Genomic DNA, 21,121 nt, shown 5'->3' on the forward strand with positions numbered 1-21,121 from the left:
TTAATAGCAGCTTTTTTTTCCCACAATAAACTTTATTTTATTTAGAAAAGCAACATACAGCCATAGGTATTTCAGAGAGTACAGCAGAGTGTAAAGACAAATACAAAAGACACTGGGATACAGCTGGCTGGCTTCTGCCTTCTGGACACTTGTGGATCTCACTGGATCTGACCATGATTGCTTTGGCTTTGGGAGGTTCAGGACCAAGTCTGTGGCCACCTCTGGCACCTTGGCTACTTCAACAGGCATTCTGTGGACTAACGTTTTATGCTGGTTTCATCTCTACTGTTCACGCGTTTGAAAAGTGTGACAGCAATTATGCTGAGGACACAAGGGAGACAGTCCCTGCCCACAGGGGCTCACAACCTAATGCTGAGGCAGAGAAATAAACAGTTGGCACAATACAGTGTGGCGAGTGTTACCACAGGTGTGAGCTTCAAAGCTCAGTGTGGTGTGGGGCCCATGAGACGGCCACCTGACCCAGCTTCAGGGTGGCTGAGAGGGCTTCCTGGAGGAGGTGAGGCCTAAGATTAAGAGACCCGGAGGATGAGGTGTGTCAGCGAGGCAAGGTGAGACCTCTTTTCTCAACACCTCATTCAAGTCCCTCATCTGACCTGTCTTTCCTCCTTTGAAATTCTACAGCCCACTGTCCGTTCCATTCACAAGTCACTTCTCTGTACTGGTTACACTTATACCACGTTGCTGGCTCCTTGAGGATGGAGAGTCTTCAACCGTAGTCTTTTCTCCCTGGACCTATGACTGTGTTGGACAGAGTGGCCGCCCGGAGTCCCAGATGGGAGACAAGTTGTTCTCAGGCAGCTCAGCGCTTCTCCAGCACTTGGGAGTTGGGTGGTTGTAGTAGGTGGAGAGGATCTAGGAAACAGATGATACACATAGAAACCACACCTATGAGGCTGCTGCCTAGACTGGAGCGCTGAGAATCCTTTCTATTCGCTAAGGCAGTAAGTCAAACCACAGAACAGTTCTCTCAACAGCACGACTGTTTGAAAGAAAGAAACAAATGAGCAGAACATGTACTTCATTGCAACCCGAAAACCAGACAGCGCTGCAGGCCCTGCCCCTGCTGCGCACCTGCTGGGCAGCCGCTCAGTCGAAGGTGATGCGGAAGCCGCGCTCCTGCTCCTTACGCCGGCCCTCGCACACCCTGGTCACCTCCTCCACCTTCCTCTGCAGCAGGGCCGAGTTCTGGTCGATCCACTGCAGCGAGTCCATGTGTGCGTTGAGGATCTTGCAGATCTGCTGAAGCGGGTCGCTGGTGTCGGCGGGCCCCCCTGACGTGTTCAGGTGCTCGATGATGTCCTTGAGGTCCTGGGCCATGCGCTTCAGCTGTGCGTCGATGTTCTCGGCCAGCTTGTAGGTCTTCTCGCGCTCCTCGTCGGCGTGCTGCAGGTACACCGTCCCACTCTGCTCCTTGACTGACTCCTCCAGTGGGCTCAGCAGATCCTCCAGCTCCTTCTGCTGAGACAGGATGAAGTCGAGCTCCTGGTCCAGCCTCTTCTGGTCCAGCTTCACCTTCTCGACCTCGCGGTGGAGGGTGGTGATCTTCTCCCCGTTCTCGATCAGCGTGCGGTCCCAGGCGTTGACCTGCGTGGCCTGCTGCAGGAAGTGCCGCTCCTGGTCCTCCAGCTCCAGGCTCCACTTGTTGATCAGACTCTCCAGCTGGGCGTAGGTCATCGCGGGGCTGGCGGAGCCCCCGGCAGCTGCACTGGGGCCGGCCAGGGCGGTCCCGGAGGCCGCTGTGTTGCTGGGGATCCCAGCTGGAGCCAGCGGTTTTATATTCAAGGAGAAGCCGGTGGTGGTGGTGGTGGTGGTGGTGGCAGTGGTGGTCGTCGCCGTGGAGGTGGTGGAAGCTGCTCCGGGGGCCTTCAGGCTGAAGCCCAGCGTTCCCGCTCCAGGTATCCCTGCTGTGGTCGCTGGGGCACAAAGGGAGAGCCCGGTGGTGGCGGCGGCGGATGAGGTTGGAGCGGTTGCCAATGAGGCAAAGAGCGAGGGCCCAGCACTGGTGGTGGGAGCAGCGGGTGTGGGAGCAGCCGGCTGTGTGGCCCCCACTCCGGAGGCCGCCAGGGTGGCCGGAGTGAAGGGCAGCCCGGTGAGGGCCGTGGGCTGGGCCGAACTCCCCATGGGGCCGATATTGAAGCTGGAGGTCCCAGTCTGGGACGTGCTTCCACCTGTGAACGAGAAGCCTCCAGGCGTGGTGGACGGAGCCGCAGACGTGGTGGTGGAGCCAAAAACAAAGCCGGTGGGCGCTGAGGTCTGGGTGGACGTGACAGTGCCCGAGATGGCATTGGTGAGGGTGCTGCCGCCGAGCCCAAAGCCGCCGGGCTGCGTCGTGGCCGGGGTGGTGGCCGTGCCGCTGAAGCTCAGCTTTGGGGTGTTGATCCCTAAGGAAAATCCGGTTGCTCCTGCCGCAGGAGTTGTGGTTCCAAAACTGAATCCCGGGGTCTGTGTTGCTGGAGCCTGAGTGGTGAGCGAGAAGAGGCCGGTGGAAGGGGTGCTTGCGGCTGGCTGGGAGGGAGTCCCAAAATTAAACCCGCCAGTGCCAGATGTGGAGAAAGAAAACCTTGTAGCAGCCGTGGTTGTTGCCGTCTTTGTAGGACCAAAGGTGAACCCACCTGTGGGGGCCCCACTGCCTCCAAAACTAAACCCGCTCATGGCTCCAGACTCTGGTGGCAGCAGCTACTCCGGCTCCCAAAGCAAATCCACTGGCGTCTGTAACCTTGGAGAGATTTTTAAAGCAGAGGAAGTGACATGATCAGATGGCAATTTTGCAAAGGCAACCTCAGCAGAGGATGGAGTGGTCTGCGGGGTGGCGGGACTCAATAATTCTGATAAGCAGCCACCCTCCCTCTTCCCAACGTGTAGCCTAACCAGGCCCTGATAAACTAGGAAAGAAGAATCGGGACGCACAGCCCCTGCCCGGGGGGTCAGGCCCTGGGAGCTGGATGTGCTTGGGCCACACATGGCTACAGTCAGCCCCCGTGGAAGCCCCGCTGCCGAGGAAGGGAAGGCCGGAGAGCAGGCACCTGAACTGACCTCAGCCCCTGAGGAGGAGGTCAGATTCGAGGTGCTTCTGGTGAGTGGGATTGGAGGCACACAAGCGCCTTTGGGACCTGCTCCCGAGGTCTCCCTGCCGACTGCAAGCAGGCGGGGGGTAGACTGATTTAGCAGAGCGCCACCCGGAGTGCCCTTCTGGACCTCACAGAGAGACAGGCCCCGGGAAACTGAGCTGTATGGCAGGGCCCTGGGTGCCAAAGGCCCCCTCTGTGCACACCCCATACCATTTAGGAGGACGGAGGGCATGTTGGCACAGTCCCCCACCCTCCTTCTAACTCAGGGGTGGACGTGAGACCCGAGTGCTTTATCAGAGCACTTTGCACCCCTGGCTGTAGTCACTGGTTCAAGGGGATGTGGAGATGCAAGTCGGCCAAGAGACCTCCCCCAGGCTTCTCTCCAGGTGCTAGAGAGGGGCCTCTTTCACCTGCAGGTGCAGGGCACAGAGGATGAGCACTGGGAGATGAGCCACCACAAGAGAGAGCACGGGCGGGGGGGGGGGGGGGCGCGGCGGGGGGAGGAGAGAAGAGAAGGGACTGGGGGGAGAGGGAGACAGCGCGAGAGCCCCCAGAAAATCCAGTCCTGCTCACTAGCCCCAAGCCAACCTCCTCAGAAGCTCCGTGAGCCAGCATGCCCCCAGTTCAGTTTAAGCTGACTGAGTTCCATAATTCCTAAGTGAAAAAGCCCTGAGCAGAGCCATCCGTTAGCTGGAAAGTCAAAGGTGACTTGGAGAGGAAAGGGTCAGTGGGCATGCTGGATAGAGGCGTTTTTAGGTAAGTGATCACACACTGAGCACTGACCACCAGGCAGGCTGCTCACAGACACGACCTCTCACTACACTCTGGAGACAGGGATTACGTCCCCACGTCCGAGATGAGGGAAACGGGGCTCAGAGGGCTGCAGTGACCTACCAGGAGCTGACCCCCAGCCACAGGCCTGATCCATGAAGCTCCTCACCCAGCGCAGGCACCAGATGACAGGGTGTTTCCCTGCATCCAATTAGGGGATCAATTTAGGTATCAGATAGAGGCAGATCTGCATTACACCCACTGACGTGGCCTCTATACTCCAGGAATGCAGGAAATGACAACAAAGGGAAGCAGAATGCAAATTTACTAGTGCAGTGTGATCTCAGCTGTGGAAAAACAGAAGCACTCTGAACAAAGAGGGCTGGAAAGAAATACACTGAGATGTGGCCGGGGGCTGGTGGGACGACACGTGGGATGGTCTCCTTGCTAATTTGCAGTCGTTCCCAAAAGTTCATTCCTGTCTGTATAATAAAGACACATAATTGATAAGCTTGGTTTGAAAAAGACCGTCATATTATAGGGTGTAAATTCACTCTGAAAAACCAACGAACCTGTATAGCCAGGTTCTAGAATCACAGTTCGAGCGGGACAGGTGCGGTGACTGAATTAAACATCTCCCCAAGGCTGGTGCTAAATCACACCTTGTCTTGCCCCAAAGGTGACTTGGGCGTGGGGCGGGGCTGGACACCACAGGCTGGGCTGAAGGCAGCAGGGGCGCCGGCAAGTGGAAATAACACCGTGCCAGGCTGGGACCAAAGATGTGGTCCTCCAAAGATACCCATGTCCCACTCCCTGGAACCTGGGAATATACTACCATATGTGGCAGAAGGAATCTTCAGATGTGATTAAATTAAGAATCTTGAAAAGGGGAGATAATCCTGGGTTAAACAGTGGGCCCTAAATATCATCACGAGTGTCCTTACAGAATGGAGGCAGAGAGAGATCTGACTCGAGAATAGACTACGTGAAGACGGAAATGGAGATTAGAATAATGGCCTTTGAATCTGGAGACAGAGGAAGGTGCCATGAGCCAAGGAATGTGGGTGGCCTTTAAAACCTAGAAAAGGCAAGGGAACGTAATCTCCTCTAGAGTCTCCAGAAGGAACCAGCCCACCTTGATTTCAGCCCAGTGAGACTGATTTTGGACTCTGATCTCCTTAACTGCAAGAGAATAAATGTGCAGTTTTAAGTTGCTAAGTGTGTGACAATTTGTGAGAGCAGCCACAAGACATGAATACAGCTGGGGAGTAGAAAGTGCCTGACGAATATGAGGGGGACCCCATGATTCTCTAGGGCTCCCTGGGACTCAGCTCCCTCATTAGGAAAGTGGGAGTGGCCCCTAAGGCACTCAAGCGTGGCAGAGTTGGGAGGGTGCTGGGGTGTAGGCACGCGCTGCACTGTCACTCTGGGGTGAGTGTCTGGAAGCTGGTGAGGAAAGAAGGGAGCCCAGGAGGGGCCGTGACTCCAGCTGTGAAGTTCTCAGGAAAAAGGCCCCGGGGTTGTGGCTGACCTCGAGTTTAATAGGAACTCACGGCTGGCAGCCACTGCTCAGCGGGGTCTCAAGGCTGCGTAACCCATTCCAGGGGGTGAAGATGAGTGTAGAGGACCACAGAGGTCACTGACTTGCAGTAACAATCCTGAGAGTGCATGACTGGCTACATGGCTGCAAGCAGTTCTGAAAGCAAGACTAGTCTCAAGGAAAACCGACTGAGATAAAGTGGTCACACAGCCTCATGGCTCCAGGCTCTGGCTCCGAGTTAAAGATTAACTCCTCTAGTAGTCATAAAAAACAAGGTGTTCTACTTTTTTCTGTTATTGAAGCATATGCCTTGTGATGTCCATTATCATGATTTATAATCCAGTCTCTGCTAGAATGCTGGAATGCTTATGATCTTTCTCAATAAACATGCTATGGGAATCAGAGCTCGGGACTCTTGACTGGCTTGGTCTTGAGTCCCCTGACCCCATGCTTTCCTATACTCTTGTATGAATTTTCTTAATTCCGCCGTGCCACTCACATTCAGGTGCGTTCGTGTGGAGATCTCCACAGATGACGGTGGTTTTGGGGCAGCCAGACGCTGGCCCCGACAGCGCTACGTGCCCAGCACTGTGCTGTGTACCCCCTCCTCAGCCAACATCACACCCCCTCCTCAGTCCTACAAAGAGGTCGAGATGGCCCCAGCGCGCAGATGGGAGAGAGGCTCAGACGGAAGTAACCTGCAATTCCACCCACGGTGGGCCCTGGAGCCCCGTCCCTGTACTGCAAAGCCCTCTTCAATTCGACTTCATCAAATGGCAACCCTCCCCCGCCCCCGGGGCAAGCAGCCCTGCTTGGGGGGCGTGGCTGCTATTCTGTACCCCAGCTTCCACCCCACACCCTCATGTGCTTATTTTCTTTTCATCTAAAAACAGCTGCAAGACAACTCCCTGTTTTCGGGCACGAAGTTGGTCTCCAGGCATGAAGAAAAGACCTGGACTTGAACTCTGCTTCTGCCACTCACTAGCTGTGGGTCCTGGAATAGCTCGCTCCTAAACCGCTCTCTGCCTCAGTTTCCCTACCTGTAATGAGACGGACTTCCCCCTTGCACGGTGAAGAATCAACAAGTCACAACTGAGGGGCCCAGAGAAGGCCTCCACGAGTCCTGGCTCCTCTTCCCTCTGCCTATGTAGTTGCCCCTCCCCACCTTCCACCACAGACCCTTGGTTTTGTTCGGTGTCCTCCACACAGCCATGTGCTTCTGGGGAGAGGAGCGGGGGCCGCCCGCCCTCCCGGTGGGCCTGCCTGGTCTGAGTCAGCAGATCTCACTGGCTGCCTCCGACCCACCACCTCCTAGGACATACATTCAAAATCTAAGCTGCTCAGACCACCACCATCAGTCTCTCCAGGGGCAGGATCCTGGCCTTGACCTTTTTACAAAGCTCTTCTGGAGTCTTCCGAGAAAGGTTTCTTCACTCTTGCCACAGCAAGTGCCTGAGCCCCCGGGACCACCGGCGCCCGGCTCTGCCCAGTTCCCTTCTCGCTCAAGAGACCCCCCCATACCCCCAGCTCACTGCAGAGCCACCTTGAGCTGTGTCTGTAACCAGCAGCCAGAAGCATCCAAACAGCTACACCCATGTGTCTCGGTTCTCAAGACCTCACTGGGGAGAGCTTTTGCTATTAATAAGCTGCCTCTAAAATTTTTCAGAAAAGCATTTACAGAAAGTTCTTTGCTTTTTATACCACAAGGAAAATAATCTCCCATGGGGCCTTGTCTGGTTTAACGGTTCTCTATTTATTAAACACCTCATCTGTTTCCAACACCTCGGATGCCAGGGGCCTACTAAGAACAGTGAACGCGTACTGATCCAGCCCATCCTGTGTTACTGCTCACTTATTCCTGAAAGCAGGTCCACTCTCCTCCTTGACGGACAAGCAGAGTGAAGCCCAGGGGGTGACCTAAGCCCTGAAGGCAGCTAGAGATGCGGCAAAAGTCAGTTTCAGTACCAGGGCTGCAGATAGGGACAGGGCTGGGTCACAGGTGGTGGGAACAGATGCCTGAGCGAGTGTTTAAGGACATGGGGTCAGCCCGGAGACAGAGAGGAGGGCCCGCGTGGAGGTGGACAGGCTGACAGCAGGCATGGCTCTGGGGTCTGAGTGAGATAGAGAGAGAATGTGTGCAGGGCAGGGCTGAACCCTGCACATTCCAAAGAAAGGATTGGCCCTTGCCCAGTTCCGGCTCAAGAACCTCTACGCTGTTGGAGCATCCTGCCTGATAAGAGTGTCTGTAAGGTGGGTCTTGGGACACAGAGCATCAGCTTGCCCTCCTGGGGGCTGGAGACTGAGTAACGAAGGTCAGTGACACGGTGCCGGCGTGACTAACGCTAAAGCCACCCTGGACAGCAAGGCTTCCCTCGTGGGCAACGTCCCGCGTGTGCTCACATCGCCGCTGGAGGATTAAGCGCTGTCTGTGTGACTGCCCTGGGAGTGGACAACTGGGAGCTTCCACCTGGTCACTCTTGGACTCTGCCCTGTATACCTTTTCCCCTTGCTGATTTTAACCTGGTTTGTTTTTGCTGTAGTAAACCCTACTGTAACAGCTTTGCTGAGTTGTGAGTCCTTCCAGCGAATCACAGAAGTTGAGGGTGGTCTTGGGGACCTGTGACTACATGTGTGTATGGTGCCCTGTGATGTGATCAAAGAATCTGGCAGAGCCACTGATGCCACAGTAATGGCCAGACTTTATTCTGAGGCAGCCACAGAGGGATTTTAAGTGTGGGGAAGACTGACATGGTAGGGGATGGACTGGAGGGGTAGAGGCTGGAGGTGGGGCAGCTGAGATGAGGCTGGGGGTCAGTCTAGGCCAAGAGGCCAAGGCCTGAGCCAGGACCCTGGGGACAGAGGAGCGAGAACCCCAGGTTGGGACATGTATGCGTCTGCACCAAAATGAGACAAAGTGATAGTTCTGAAGGGTCTGTCCTCGTTAACAAAGCCACCGACAAGAACTTTGGGAGTTTCTCACAAACGTGGCTAAAAAAATACACACTACTGTGAGCTCCGAAAAAAAAAAAAGGAAAAAAAAGCCCTCTGCCCTCTGTGAGGGCCCTTCCACTTTTACCAAAGGGGTGAGCTTTCCTAAAGAGAAGCTGATGCTGCCTGGGGGGAAGCGGAGAAGTACAAAAACTGGAGCAGTGGTGCCTTTTCCTGGGAAGAAAGGAGGGCGTGCCAGGGCCAGGTGCTTAGAGTCAGGCAGCCATGACCGCGGCTGGGGTAGTTCGTCCACATGGGACGGAGGCCAAGACTGCCTCGAGGTCACCGAGGGAGTTACTGGCAGAGCCACCAGCCCTGCATTTGGCTTCATTTTCCAAACCACATCTGGCCGCCTGCACAGCCCCGGGGAGTCTGGGATTCCCACCTACAGACACAGCCCAGCCCCAGCTTCGAGGACCAGGGTTCTCTGCCGTCACCTCCACCTTTGCTCAGGTCCACCAACCTTACCTGTCTTTAGTTCTGCCTCTCCAAATCTGAACTTCATCTGCTTTATTCACTCTAGCATTTACTCAGCCCTACCCTGTGTACAGTGATGACAACACAGAGAGGAAAAATGGTCTGCCCCCTGAGGGGGGCTGGGTCACAGAGAACACACAAATTCTTTGCAGTACAACGGTCATTCATACAACAGGTATTTCTGAGCATCTACTACGTTACAGACACTATTCAAGGCCCCGAAAATGCGGTTGTGGATGAGATAGAGGAGTCTCTGCTCTCACATTCCAGTGGGGGAGACAGACAGGAAAACAACACATACCACAGAGAAATTACACCGCGTGTTAGAAGAGGCTCAGCATCATGGAGAAAAGACCAAGTGGGGCAGGGGCAGGGGAAGCTGGGAAGCAGAGGTGCCGGTGCAGGGGTGAGGGGATTAACAGAGGCAGCCAGAGGGAAGAGCATCTGAAACCAGAGGGAAGAGTCATTCCGAAGTCCTGCGGTGGGACCATGACAGCAGGAGGCCAGTGTGGCTGGGGGCAGGCGGCACTGTTACTGAGCCCTGGGCTCTCCTTTCCTGCCCTGCCTACCCCAGCCCCTTTCCTTACATACCAGGAACAGGGTTTTTTGTCTGGGAATGAATATGGGGGGACCTCAGCCTTGGACCAAGAAGAAACGAAAGACTAAGAAGGATATGGGGGGGACTTCCTAGATGGCGCAGTGGTTAAGACTCTGCCTGCCAATGCAGGGGACACAGGTTCAAGCTCTGCTCTGGGAAGATTCCATATGCCGTGGAGCAACTAAGCCCGTGTGCCACAACTATTGAGCCTGTGAGCCACAACTACTGAGCCCATATTGTCACAACTATTGAGTCCCACACGCCTAGAGCCTGTGCTCCGCAACAAGAGAAGCCACCCTGATGAGGAGGCAGTGCACCACAACGAAGAGTAGCTCCTGCTCACAGCAACTAGAGAAAGCCCGTGTGCAGCAACGAAGACCCAACACAGCCAATACATAAGATAAATAAATAAATAAATTTATATATATATAAAAAAAAGGATATGGGGGAGGGGTTGTGTGTGGTGGACAGAATAACAGTGCCTAAACATGTCCACACCCCAATCCTGGAACCTGTGAATATGTGACCTCATATGGCAAAAAGGGACTTCACAGATGTGATTAAGGCTTCTGAGATGGGGAGATAATCCTGGATTACCTGTGTGGGCTTTCTATATGATCACAAGGGTTCTTAGGTGGAATCAGGAGGCAGAAAAGGAGAGCCGGAGGCACTGTGACCATGGAAGAATGTTCCAAGAGCTGCTACACTGCTGCTCTGAAGATGGAGGAAGGGGCCGTGAGCCAAGGAAAGCAGGTGGCCTCTAGGAGCTGGAAAAGGCAAAACCCCGGTTCTCCCCCAGAGTTCCCAGAAGAAACACACAGCCCTGTGCACCCATTTCAGACTTCTTACCTCCAGAACTATTAGAGGAAATATTTGTGTTGTCTTAAACCGCTAAGTTTGTGGTAATTTGTTACTACAGCAATAGGAAACTAATACGGGGTGGAGGACAAAGAAAGCACAGGGTGGAACTCAATACAGAGAAGTGGAGGGGAAACACATCCTGGAGTTGGGGTTGAGAAAGGGGCAGGAGTGAGGGGTGATGGGGCCAGGGCAGGCCCGCCTCTGTGCGTCAGAGCCAAGGAAGACACAAGGGTGTTGCAATCACTGGGCCCTGGCAGCTGTGGAGCTAGTGGGGAAAGAACAGCTGTGATTCTGAAAAACCGGACATCCCCAGCCACTGGGGCAACTTCAGTGCGTGGATGTGTGTGATACGCAGCAGTGACAGGTCATCTATGACGGAGGAGAGGGACAGGGTGGCCTGGGAGCACCAAGGAGGGCTTGTGGTGGTGATGGTGTCAGCCCCACAGGGCAGGATTTCCCTGTTTTGTTCACGGCTGTATCTGCAGCATCTAGATCAGTGCCTGGCATGCAGCAGGCACCCAGTAAATAACAGTGACTGACTGGCAGCCTGGGAACTAATACTGACTACCGTTTACTGAGTGCTGCCTATGTAAGTGGTACCTGGCCAGGAGCACTAGGGAGCAAGCAGCACACTGAACCCTTCCTGGATGGGAAACAAGCTCAGAGAGGTGAGGTGACCTCTCCAAGGTCACACAGCAGTGAACACTAGTCCCAGGAAGGGAACTGAGGTCTTTCTGGGGCAGGAGAGGGGGAGATGTCACAATTAAGTCTTTAAGGAGGAGTGGGGTGCTCTGGGTGGACGTGCGGCCGAGGGAGTGACACACCTCCAGGCCAGCTTCTGCACAGCTGCAGATGGAGTGGGCTTGAGGGCAGGGCCACAGAGGCAGACTGGCAGCCAGTCCATCCACTGGACACAAACCTGGGATAATGCTTCCCTCCCGACCCTGCCACAGTCCTTCATCTTCTCACCTCAGAAGTGACCCTCCCACCATGAGGCTCATCCACGGGAGCAAAAGCAGCTGTCACCCCCATAGCTACTCCCTTCCTTCGTAACAGAAACTCTCTGTTTTGGGGCAGCAACGAGTCAGGCTAAAGGCCTCCATTTCCCAGAGTTCCTTGATGAGGCCCAAGTCTGTCTAGTTCACTGATGGGCCCGGAGGAGGGCAGCAGGCCCACAGAGGTCATGAGAAGCCCAGCCCGTGCACTTCTGTGCACTCTGCAGGCAGAGGCCCTTGCCCGTTCTCTTCTGTCAGTTGTCTGGCAGCAATGAGAAGTAGGTGCTGCAGCCTGCTGGCCCAAGTACCTGCTACTCCACTCCTAGCCCTGGGTTCTTAGTTCTAAGTTCATCTCCCGGGTCTCAGTTTCCTCATCTGAAAACAAGAGGATGACGGCTCCAGAATCGTGTGGTCTCTGTGAAGATGGACTGGTCTGATCTGTGTCAAGCACTTAGCACAGTGCTTGCTGTATCCTTGGGGCCCAGGAAATGTTAACTTCTTAATGCAGTTAATGTGGTTCTGGAACATGACGGGAGAAACCGCTCCTGGCGTTCCGCCCTCAGCCACCTGGTGGCGCTGCCAACAATGCTAAGCCCAGACAGCATCCAGGCAGGACAGACGTTGTCTGTACCAACTACAATTTGCCCTCGGAATTAGCTATTTATTTAAGACTTGGAGGAAGTGTGGCCACAGGCTCAGAGAGGCCAGAGGAGGGGTAAAGAGATGGGAGAGACGAGGGAGGAAATCAGAGACTGAGGGAACCACTGCCCTTGGTTATCAGCCCAGCCCAGCGCAGCCCTGCCCGGGGAAATCTGATGCCCGTTGAGGCTCAAACACCTGGTCCCGCCGGTACCTTTGCTGTGTTAGTACAGGGACTCTCTGTCTGTCCCCGACCATCATCTCCTCCCACATGTCTCACCAACGTGTCAAGCCCAAGCCCACTAACTCTTGCTTAATTCTCTCCTAAATCGGATCCCCTCTCTCCCTTGAGTCAAAGAAAACCCCTTTAAACCTCAGGCAACAGATGAGCCCAGAGAGCCCGCCTGCCCTTCAAGAATGAAATCAACTGACCAGCGATGTGCAGCTTGCCAACCAGACCTTAGCCAAGGGAGAGTCTCCATGGTTCCAGGCTCCAGAGTGGTGAGAAGGCCAGTGTGGCCACATCAGAGTGCGGTGTGAAGCCACGGGAAGGTTCTCAAGTACCAGGATCTGATTTACATTCTGAAAGTCGCCCAGGTTGCTGGGGGGGTGGGGTGGGGCAAGATGCTAGCAGTCGCCTCAGTGACCTGGGCCACTCTGGCCCTTACACCACCGCCCCGCCTGATGGGCCTGGCCGATCCCGGGTGCAGGAAACGGAGCCTCAGAGGGGCAGGGAGGCTTTTCTAAGCCAATCTGCGGCATGAAAACCTCAATGCTCCCCTCCATCTGAAGGCCATCTCTCTTCCACAGCACAAGATGTCCCCAACTGGGAGGGTGGGATAGAGACCAGGTAGATACAGTTTTCAACTGCCCTCTCACCTCCTTAAGCTGCCTGGGGTTCTGGTCCTAATTTCCTCAGGCCTGTTCCTCCCCGCAAACAAGCTCACTGGAGGCCTCTCACCCTCCCAGGTATAATGAACCTTCCTTAAGCATTACAGACCTGTTCGGACAGACAAACAGGAGGCGTGTCCGTCTGTCGGTCTGCTGTGTGGAGGGGAGGGGCTGTGGAAAGCCTCACTGCCTGTCTGGGTCACACGCACTGATCCCTAAATGTCCCTGCATACTAACTGCCCAGGAGACACTGTCACACGTGTTCCATTTCCCAACCTACCCAATGACATACTGGGCATTTCTTAAAGTGAAAATTAAATTTTTTTGTGAAGAGATAGTTTGTTCACATGGTTCTATGTTCAAAAGGTACAAAAGGGAATTCCATGGTCTCTGTGGTCCTCCCCTGCCCTCTCTTCCCTGGAGACAAGCTTTCAGGTTTCTTGTGCCTCTTTCCAGAGATTTTGGCTGAGTTCAAGCAAATGCAGTTCGCACTCTCCCCCGCTGCACACAAAAGGCTGCATGTGCCAGAAGCACTGCTGTGCTCTCCTCTTTTCTCACTGACTGTATCCTAGAAGTCATTTTCGGCAGGCTACCATCCGCACTGGAGGAAGCAGGAGACGCTCTCAGAGGGGGGCCACTTTGTACCCCATGGCTGCTTGCTCCTCAGGGTTGCCTCCAGCTGGTACCTGAATACTTCTTGGATTCAGAGGTTCTTAGCCATCTCTCTTCTTCCTTCCTGCCCTGGAAAATACTCTCTCTACCCCAAGAAGTCACTTCACAGCTAATGAGCAATTACATTCTCCTCCTTACTCCTGAGGCCCAAACTTGCACCCGAAGGAGCTCAGGTGGTGGGACAAACAGCAATTTTCCCCACAGGGAAAACAAACCAGGTGAGACGTGTGTGGAAAAGAAGTCAGGAAACAACCAGAGGAGTAGATTTTAAGGAAGATTCTAGAACCACCCAATATAAAATAATAGGACTGGACGAGATCTGAGGACTACTCAGGTACTGGCCTCCTACATTTTTGCCAAAAACCATTTTGTTTCTCTTATATTGAAAGATTCTGCCCCGCCCCAACTGCATTTTTAACATTTAAATTTTGACTGTGCAATCAATACACCAGTCCTTTTTTGCTAAGAGTCCCCTGAACACTATCCTCCGCCCTGGTCCCCGCCGCCATGAGGTACCCTGGTTAAAAGCGGCTTGTATTTCTTATCTCCGTATTTGTGCATGTGCTCACAGACAGAGGAAATGATTTTATTCACGTGTTTTCTCTGCTACACAGGAGATCACACTGCATGTCACTCCACAATCTGTAGTTTTCGACAGGTTTTTCATTCCTTCTAGCTGCTGTAAACCAGTCCATGGTGTGACCAGACCACATTTTGTTTATCCATGCCTCTATACCGATGGGCATTTAGGATGCTCCTAATTTTTCTTTAATATAAACTATACTGCAACTAGCATGCTCACTCATGCTTTCTCGGGCACAGGCACAGACACTTTTCCAGGGCAGGTCCCAGAAGAACTGCTGGCCACAGATACTTGCATCTGGGTTTACTAGGGACAACCAAATTGTCCTCCAACTTGCCTGTATCTGCTTTTATTCTAACTGGCAGTGCCTGAAACAACCATTTCCCTACAAACTGCCAGCACCTGAAATTAGGAAAGTTCTGCTAATCTGTTGTACCAACTGCATTTATTAAAAAATGATAGGGACCTCCCCTGGTGGCGCAGTGGTTAAGAATCTACTTGCCAGTGCAGGGGACATGGGTTCGATCCCTGCTCCAGGAAGATCCCACATGCTGCAGAGCAACTAAAACCCGTGCACCACAACTACTGAAGCCTGTGTGCCCTAGAGCCCATGCACTGCAACTACTGAAGCCCTTGCACTCTAGGGCCCACGTGCCACAACTACTGAGACTGTGTGCTGCAACTACTGAAGCTCGTGCGCCTAGAGACCGTGCTCCACAACAAAAGAAGCCACTGAACTGAGAAGCCCCTGCTTGCCACAACTAGAGAAAGCCCGCGCACAGCAACAAAGACCCAACGCAGCCAAACAAATACAACAAAAAACAAAACCCACGATGATAAAAGCACCAACCATTCCACGCCACTGTGTGCTGGCATGTGTTGGATAATTCACAAATATACCTCATTTATTTTGTCAACAAACATCCACTGAGACTTAGGACACCATGGGCCTTGGGCTGGGCAAACAATGACAACATGGCATGGCCACCCATCCTCAAAAACCCAGAATGTTATAAATGTGATAAAGGAAAGGTTACCAGAGTTGAAAACAGGTATTCAAACAAAAACCTGTGCTCAAACGTTCACAGCAGCATCATTCGCGATAGCCAAAGGGTGCCCCAACCTGTAACCACGCTCTGCCTCCATCATTTCACTCCAGCCCCATGGGCCTTCCTGCTGTTCTTCACACATGCCTAAAGCACTCCTGCCTTAGGGCCTTTGTACTTGCTGTTTCCTCTCCCTGGAACACTTTCCCCCCGATGGCCCATGGCTCACTTCCTTCCCTCTTTCGGGTCTTTGTAAAATCTCACCTACTCAGTGAGGTCGTCCCTGGCTAACCCTAAGACCCAGCATCATCTGAAATACAACATATTCCATTTACGGATCTCGTTTGTTGTCTGTCTCCCCATTAGAACACTGGTTCCATGAAGGGCAGGATTTTGGCCTGTGGTCTCCACTGCTGTACCCCAATGTCTGTGACAGTTGCTGGCCACTGCGGGCACTCAGCAAATGCTTGTTAACTGTATAAACGGATTCAGGTTGCTTTGTGGCAGGTACTATTCTAAGTGCTTTCCATGTACTAACTAGTTTAGTTCTCACTCCTCCTACTATGGGGCAGGTACAATCAGCATCTCTCTTTTAGAGTTAAGTAACTTGCTCAATGTCAACAAAAATGTCAAAGTCAGGATAAGACAACGTCCTTGCCCTTAAATAATTCAGTTTACTGAGGGTAACAAAGAGATAAATTATTACATGACATGGTAGACACTGTGAAAGAGCTCTGGTTAGAATCTACTGGAATCTTAGGGGAGGGGCAAGGACACTGTCCTAGAGAAAGAAGGCATGTTTAAGCCTGTTTTGAAGGATGTGGAGGAGTTAGGGTGGGAAGGGGTTACATCAACAGCTCATTCCAGGCAAAAGCTCAGATGGGCATGGACCTGCTGCCTTGAGGAACAGTGTTCAATGTCTTGTGTCAAAACCACGAGATGCCAAAGAAGACATGTAAATGGCTGATTAGCATGGGAAAAGCATCGTTAGCCATTGGGAAATGGAAATCAAAACCACAATGAGATATCAGTTCACTGGTGCCAACAGGATGAGGATGACAATAATAAATAAGGTGGGGACTTCCCTGGTGGTGCAGTGGTTAAGAACCCGCCTGCCAATGCAGGGCACACGGGTTCGATCCCTGCCCCAGGAAGATACCACATGCCGCAGAGAAATTAAGCCCGTGTGCCACAACTATTGAGCCTGCACTCTAAAGACCATGAGCCACAACTATCGAGCCTGTGTGCCACAACTACTGAAGCCCATGCTCCTAGAGCCTGTGCTCTGCAACAAGAGAAGCCACCACAATGAGAAGTCCACGCACCACAATGAAGAGTAGCCCCCCATTGCGGCAGCTAGAGAAAGCCCGTGTGCAGCAATGAAGACCCAATGCAGCCAATAAATAAATAAAATAAATAAGTTTATTTTAAAAAAATTAAAAAAAAAAAAAAGGTGGAGAATATCAAGCGTTGGTGAGGATGTGGGGAAACTCAAATCCTCATTCATTGCTAGTGGGAATGTAAGCCAATGCAGCCACTTTGGAAAACAGTCCAACAGGTCTTCAAAAGGTTAACACAGAGTTATCCTATGATCTGACAACTCCACTCCTAAGTATCTTCCAAGAGAAATGAAAACATACGTCCATACAAAACTAGTATACACATATTCTGTAGCAGCAGTCAGAAAGCAGAAACAACCCAAACGTCCATTAATTAATGAATGGGTAAAATGCAGTATATCCCCCCAATGGGATATTACTAAGCCTTAAAAAGGAATAAAGTATTGATATATGCTACAAAATGGATGAACCGAGAAAACCAGACGTAAAGGGCCACCTACTGTATGACTCCGTTCACATGAAATACCCAGAATAGGCAAATCTACAGAGACAGAAAGCAGATTAGCGGTTGCCCACAGATGAGAGCGTGTGGAGCAACTGATAAGAGGTACGGGGTTTCTTTTTGGAGTGATGAAAATGTTCTAAAGTTGGATTGTGGTGATGGATACACTACTCTGAATGTACTAAAACTCACTGAATCGTACACTGCAATAAATGGACATGAATTATGGAGTATGTCAACACGGCCATTAAGTAAACCAACCAAGCATGGGATGCCAGGGTGGGGCTGAGAGGGCAGAAGCAGGCAAGGGTCAGGCAGCGCTGGTCCTGAAGACAGATCATGCTTTCTTATGGGGCTGAGTAAAGCTGGCCGAGGACCAGCTGGGGAGGAGACTGGAGTTGAAATGCTCTAGTCAGCTGAGGCCATCAGGGGCTCCAGTGGAAAAAAGCAGCTTGGCACAGATAAACCACCAAGACTTGGAGAGGGACTGAAGTGTGTGTGTGTGTGTGTACACAAGACCACACACAGCTGTGAAGTACGTGTGTGTGTGTGTGTGTGTGTGTGTGTGTGTGTGTGTACAAGACCACACACAGCTGTGCTCCCTCCCCAGTCCCTCTCCTGTAATCAACACAAGCATCCCAGGGGAGAGGCACTGATGTCAGTGGGGAAGGAGGGGAAAAGTCCAGGCTGTAGCAGAGGCAACTGCCATGGAGATGGTTTCTCTGGAAACCAGGAGAGGGGGGCAGGGGTGGCTTTGATTATGAGATCAGAACCATCCACAGCCCCCACCTGTCCCTGGGTATCAATCACCGCACTAACATTTCTGGACATTTATTATGTGCCGGGCCCTGTTTCTAGTGCTTAACCTGTACTGACTACAACCCAAAGAGGTGGGAACTACCAGCATTCCCATTTTACAGATGAGCAAACTGAAGCTAAAGAACCTCAGTAACTTGCCCAAAGCCGCCCAGGTGGTTAGGACCGACCAAAGCTGTCTGACCCCAGAGCTGAGCGGGGGCCCCAGGAGCCTCTCCAGTGTGACCCTTTTCAATGCCACACCTCCCATTCCCCCATCGCGCGCCATGTCTAGCACCCCCTTCCCGTTCCCTAATGACATTCCAGGCCATCGCCGTCACCTTCCAGACTAGTTTAGTGGTTCAGGATTCACCCTCAAATCCAACCCGGTGCCACCCACTCTGCTGCAGGCTAGGCTCCTAGTGGCTTGGAGTGAGGCGGGGGCCTCAGCTGCTCTTTCCTTCCCCTCTTCCCAGGAATCTACTGCTGCTCTGGGTGGGGGAAGGCAGGAGAAGGGCAAAGGGCTCTTGAACAAACCTAACAGGTCTGAGGTCTGGGGCCCTGCTGGCTACTGGCCCTCAAAGCTCCCTGTGGGAGAGTCCCCACTCGCCTGTGGAGCGGGGACCGGGGGACCTTTTGGGCCTGTGAGGCCTTCCTGCTGTGGTTCTCTGCCTCTGCCTCAAACCCTCTCTCTCTCACTCCCCTCAGGTCCCGCCATGACTGGCCATCCCAGTGGGAGCCGGCTGCATTCATTCAAGCCTTGCTACTTTCCTCTGTGCCCACGTGACCCTGGGGATACAGAGCATCCAAGGCCCACCTCAAGGCAGGGGTACAGGCTGCACTACAGCCGCCCTCCACCTCCCACCCCCCATCAGGCAGGAGGAGCAGGTTTGCAGTGAGAAAAGGAAGAGCAGCCCTGACGGCCGGCCCTGGTGCTCTCCTGCTGGGCATAAACAACCTCACAGAACACAGCAGGCGAGGCCGCCCTGACTGCGATGGATCTCGACACGTCTCAACACAAAACAAAAACACAAACACTGTCCAAAGCACAAAAATGACCAAATGTCACCCTCCGGGCTCAGAGCTGACAGCTGCTTCTCAACTAAGCACAGCATCGGCTCCACTGATACAGGACCCTGGTCACGGACTTGCCTCTGCTCCCTGCCAGCATCTGATCCAGAGCAAAATCCAGTTTCCCTGAACCTTCCCCTGTCACCTAACTCAGCCCAGCCCTAGAAGTCCTCTCTGACACCTCCTCCCACAGATGCCTGATGAAGGACACCAGCGCCCCTTCAGCGGGCACCCAACCTTCCCAGATGATTCCCTGGAGACCCCCTTCCCTGCTCCCCATAAACCCTGCCCTCCCCAACTGTACACAGACTGGGCAGAGTCTGAGTGAGGCCGGCACCCTTTCAATCTGGGTCAGTCCGGCAGGGGGTGGTGTGTGTGTGGCCCTGCACTAAGGAGTTCTCGGTTCCTCTCTTTCTCTGCTCTGGGCAGAAGATGATGGATTTGAGGTTGGGAGGGGGTGGGAATCACTGCCCGCAAAGGTCAGGGAGGGCCCTCAGTCCCAGCCTATCCATTCTCGTGGTTTGTTGGGGTTTCTCTGAGTGACTCACCAACCTTTTAAAACTTGGATCTCTCGGAAGGAAAAGTCTGGATCTCTTACTTCTGTAAAACCTGAAGCCCTGCGCCGCCAGGCCAGCACTGCTGCCCGGCACACGGGCGACCCTGAGCAGCACCCGCACCTGCAGGGACAGCTTGATGGAGGAGCCGGGCACCACCTCTTCACACACTACCTCTGGTCCTTACCACTGCCCTCTGCTACAGTCCCTGCTCTACTCATGCAGCACGTGGGGGTGCGGCACTTCGCTGACGGCCACAAGCTGGTAATAAGTGATGTGTCCTGAACTCCAAGATGCTATACTATCAGTTACCTTCAGTTTGCCCTGTCCAGTCCCTGTGGGCATATGAGGCCGGTGCTAGCCTTTACCTCCCAGATGAGGAAGCTGAGGCTCCCAGAGGGGAGGTGTGGTAGGATGGATAATGGCTCCCAAAGAGGTCCACATCCTAGTCCTTAGAACCCGTGAATATGTTACTCTATATAGCAAAAGGGACTTTACAGATGTGGTTAAATTAAGGATCTTGAGAGGGAGACACTATCCTGGATTATTGGGGTGTGCCCTAATGCACACGAGGGTCTTTAAAAGGGGGAAGCAAGAAGATCAAAGGAGGAGATAGGGGACATAACAATGGGAGCAGAGGGAGAAGTGATTCAAGGAAGGGGTCATGAGCCAAGGAATGACACAGCCGCTCGAAGCTGGGAAAAGCCAGGAAGCGGATTCCCCCCCTAGAGCCTCAAGAAGGAACCGTTTTAGATCTCTGGTCTCCAGAACTGAATACAGATGATGACCATTGAGGATGCTGGAGCAGCAGTGTGCGGCTTCGCCAGGCTCTGAGAGCTGTGGCTGCCTCTGCTGAGGGAGATGCAGCAGGAGCGAGGGGAGGGAAGGGACTCTGAGCCGCTGGGCCACGCGGCAGACCCATGCTTTGTGCGCCTGGCCCCTGCACTGCCCTTTCCCCAGCTGAACTGGCCTTGGCCTCCCTGCCCTTGTTTGCCAAGACGCCCACCCCCAACCCCTGACCTCCCAGCCTGCATGACCCAGAACCTGCCCTAGTGCCTCTTCAGGGGCCACAGGATTGAATTCCCCAGTCTCTGTACCTGAGCAGCTCATTTAAAAATAAATTGATGCGGGACTTCCCTGGTGGTCCAGTGGTTGGGACTCCATGCTTCCATTGCAGGGGGCATAGGTATGATCCCTGGTCGGGGAACTGAGATCCCTGCATGCCACGTGTCATGGCCAAAAAAAAAAAAAAAAAAAAAAGAATAGATGTCCAGCTGCCCAGTGAGGATGTAGCACAGGGCTGGGGGCTGTGAGGAATAATTCTCGGGAATAAGGAGGGTCCTGACTTACCCTCTAAGTACTCAGGGAAACAGTCACATACACAGACGTCTGCCTTCGAGGCAGCTCCGAAAGCAGAACAAAGTGGGATAGGAATAGGAAGAGAAACAAACATGGGTTGACCTTCAGTTCCTAGCAAGTGCTGGGTTTTACCTACATCTTTTCACATAATCCTCTCAGCACCCAAGCCTTAGAGAAAAATAATTAATGCTCATAATTAGGCAGGCCCAGTTCGAGGAATTTTACATACATTTACCTATTTAGTCCTCACAACAATCCTATGAGGTGGAGCATCTTATCCTCACTTTACGGATGAGGAAACCGAGTCTGAGAGATGTCACCTGCCGAGGGTCAAATAAGAAGTGGCGTTG

The 21,121-nt window shown here is 53.1% G+C and overlaps 1 protein-coding gene across 3 annotated transcripts in view; it reads right to left on the reverse strand.

Annotated features, from left to right (window-relative positions):
- Positions 1-21,121, reverse strand: part of NUP62 (nucleoporin 62) — a 25,385-nt gene continuing 4,264 nt past the window's right edge. For 2 of the 3 annotated variants that reach the window (XM_057713131.1, XM_057713133.1), the window contains one exon: positions 1-2,737. In XM_057713131.1, the coding sequence (XP_057569114.1) occupies positions 1,108-2,673 (1,566 nt within the window). In that variant the 5' untranslated portion in view covers positions 2,674-2,737 and the 3' untranslated portion in view covers positions 1-1,107. The remainder of the gene's footprint in view (positions 2,738-21,121) is intronic. The other variant, XM_057713132.1, reaches the window with a different exon arrangement.

This window comes from Hippopotamus amphibius, chromosome 16, assembly GCF_030028045.1.
Source record: "Hippopotamus amphibius kiboko isolate mHipAmp2 chromosome 16, mHipAmp2.hap2, whole genome shotgun sequence".
Lineage (NCBI taxonomy): Eukaryota > Metazoa > Chordata > Mammalia > Artiodactyla > Hippopotamidae > Hippopotamus > Hippopotamus amphibius.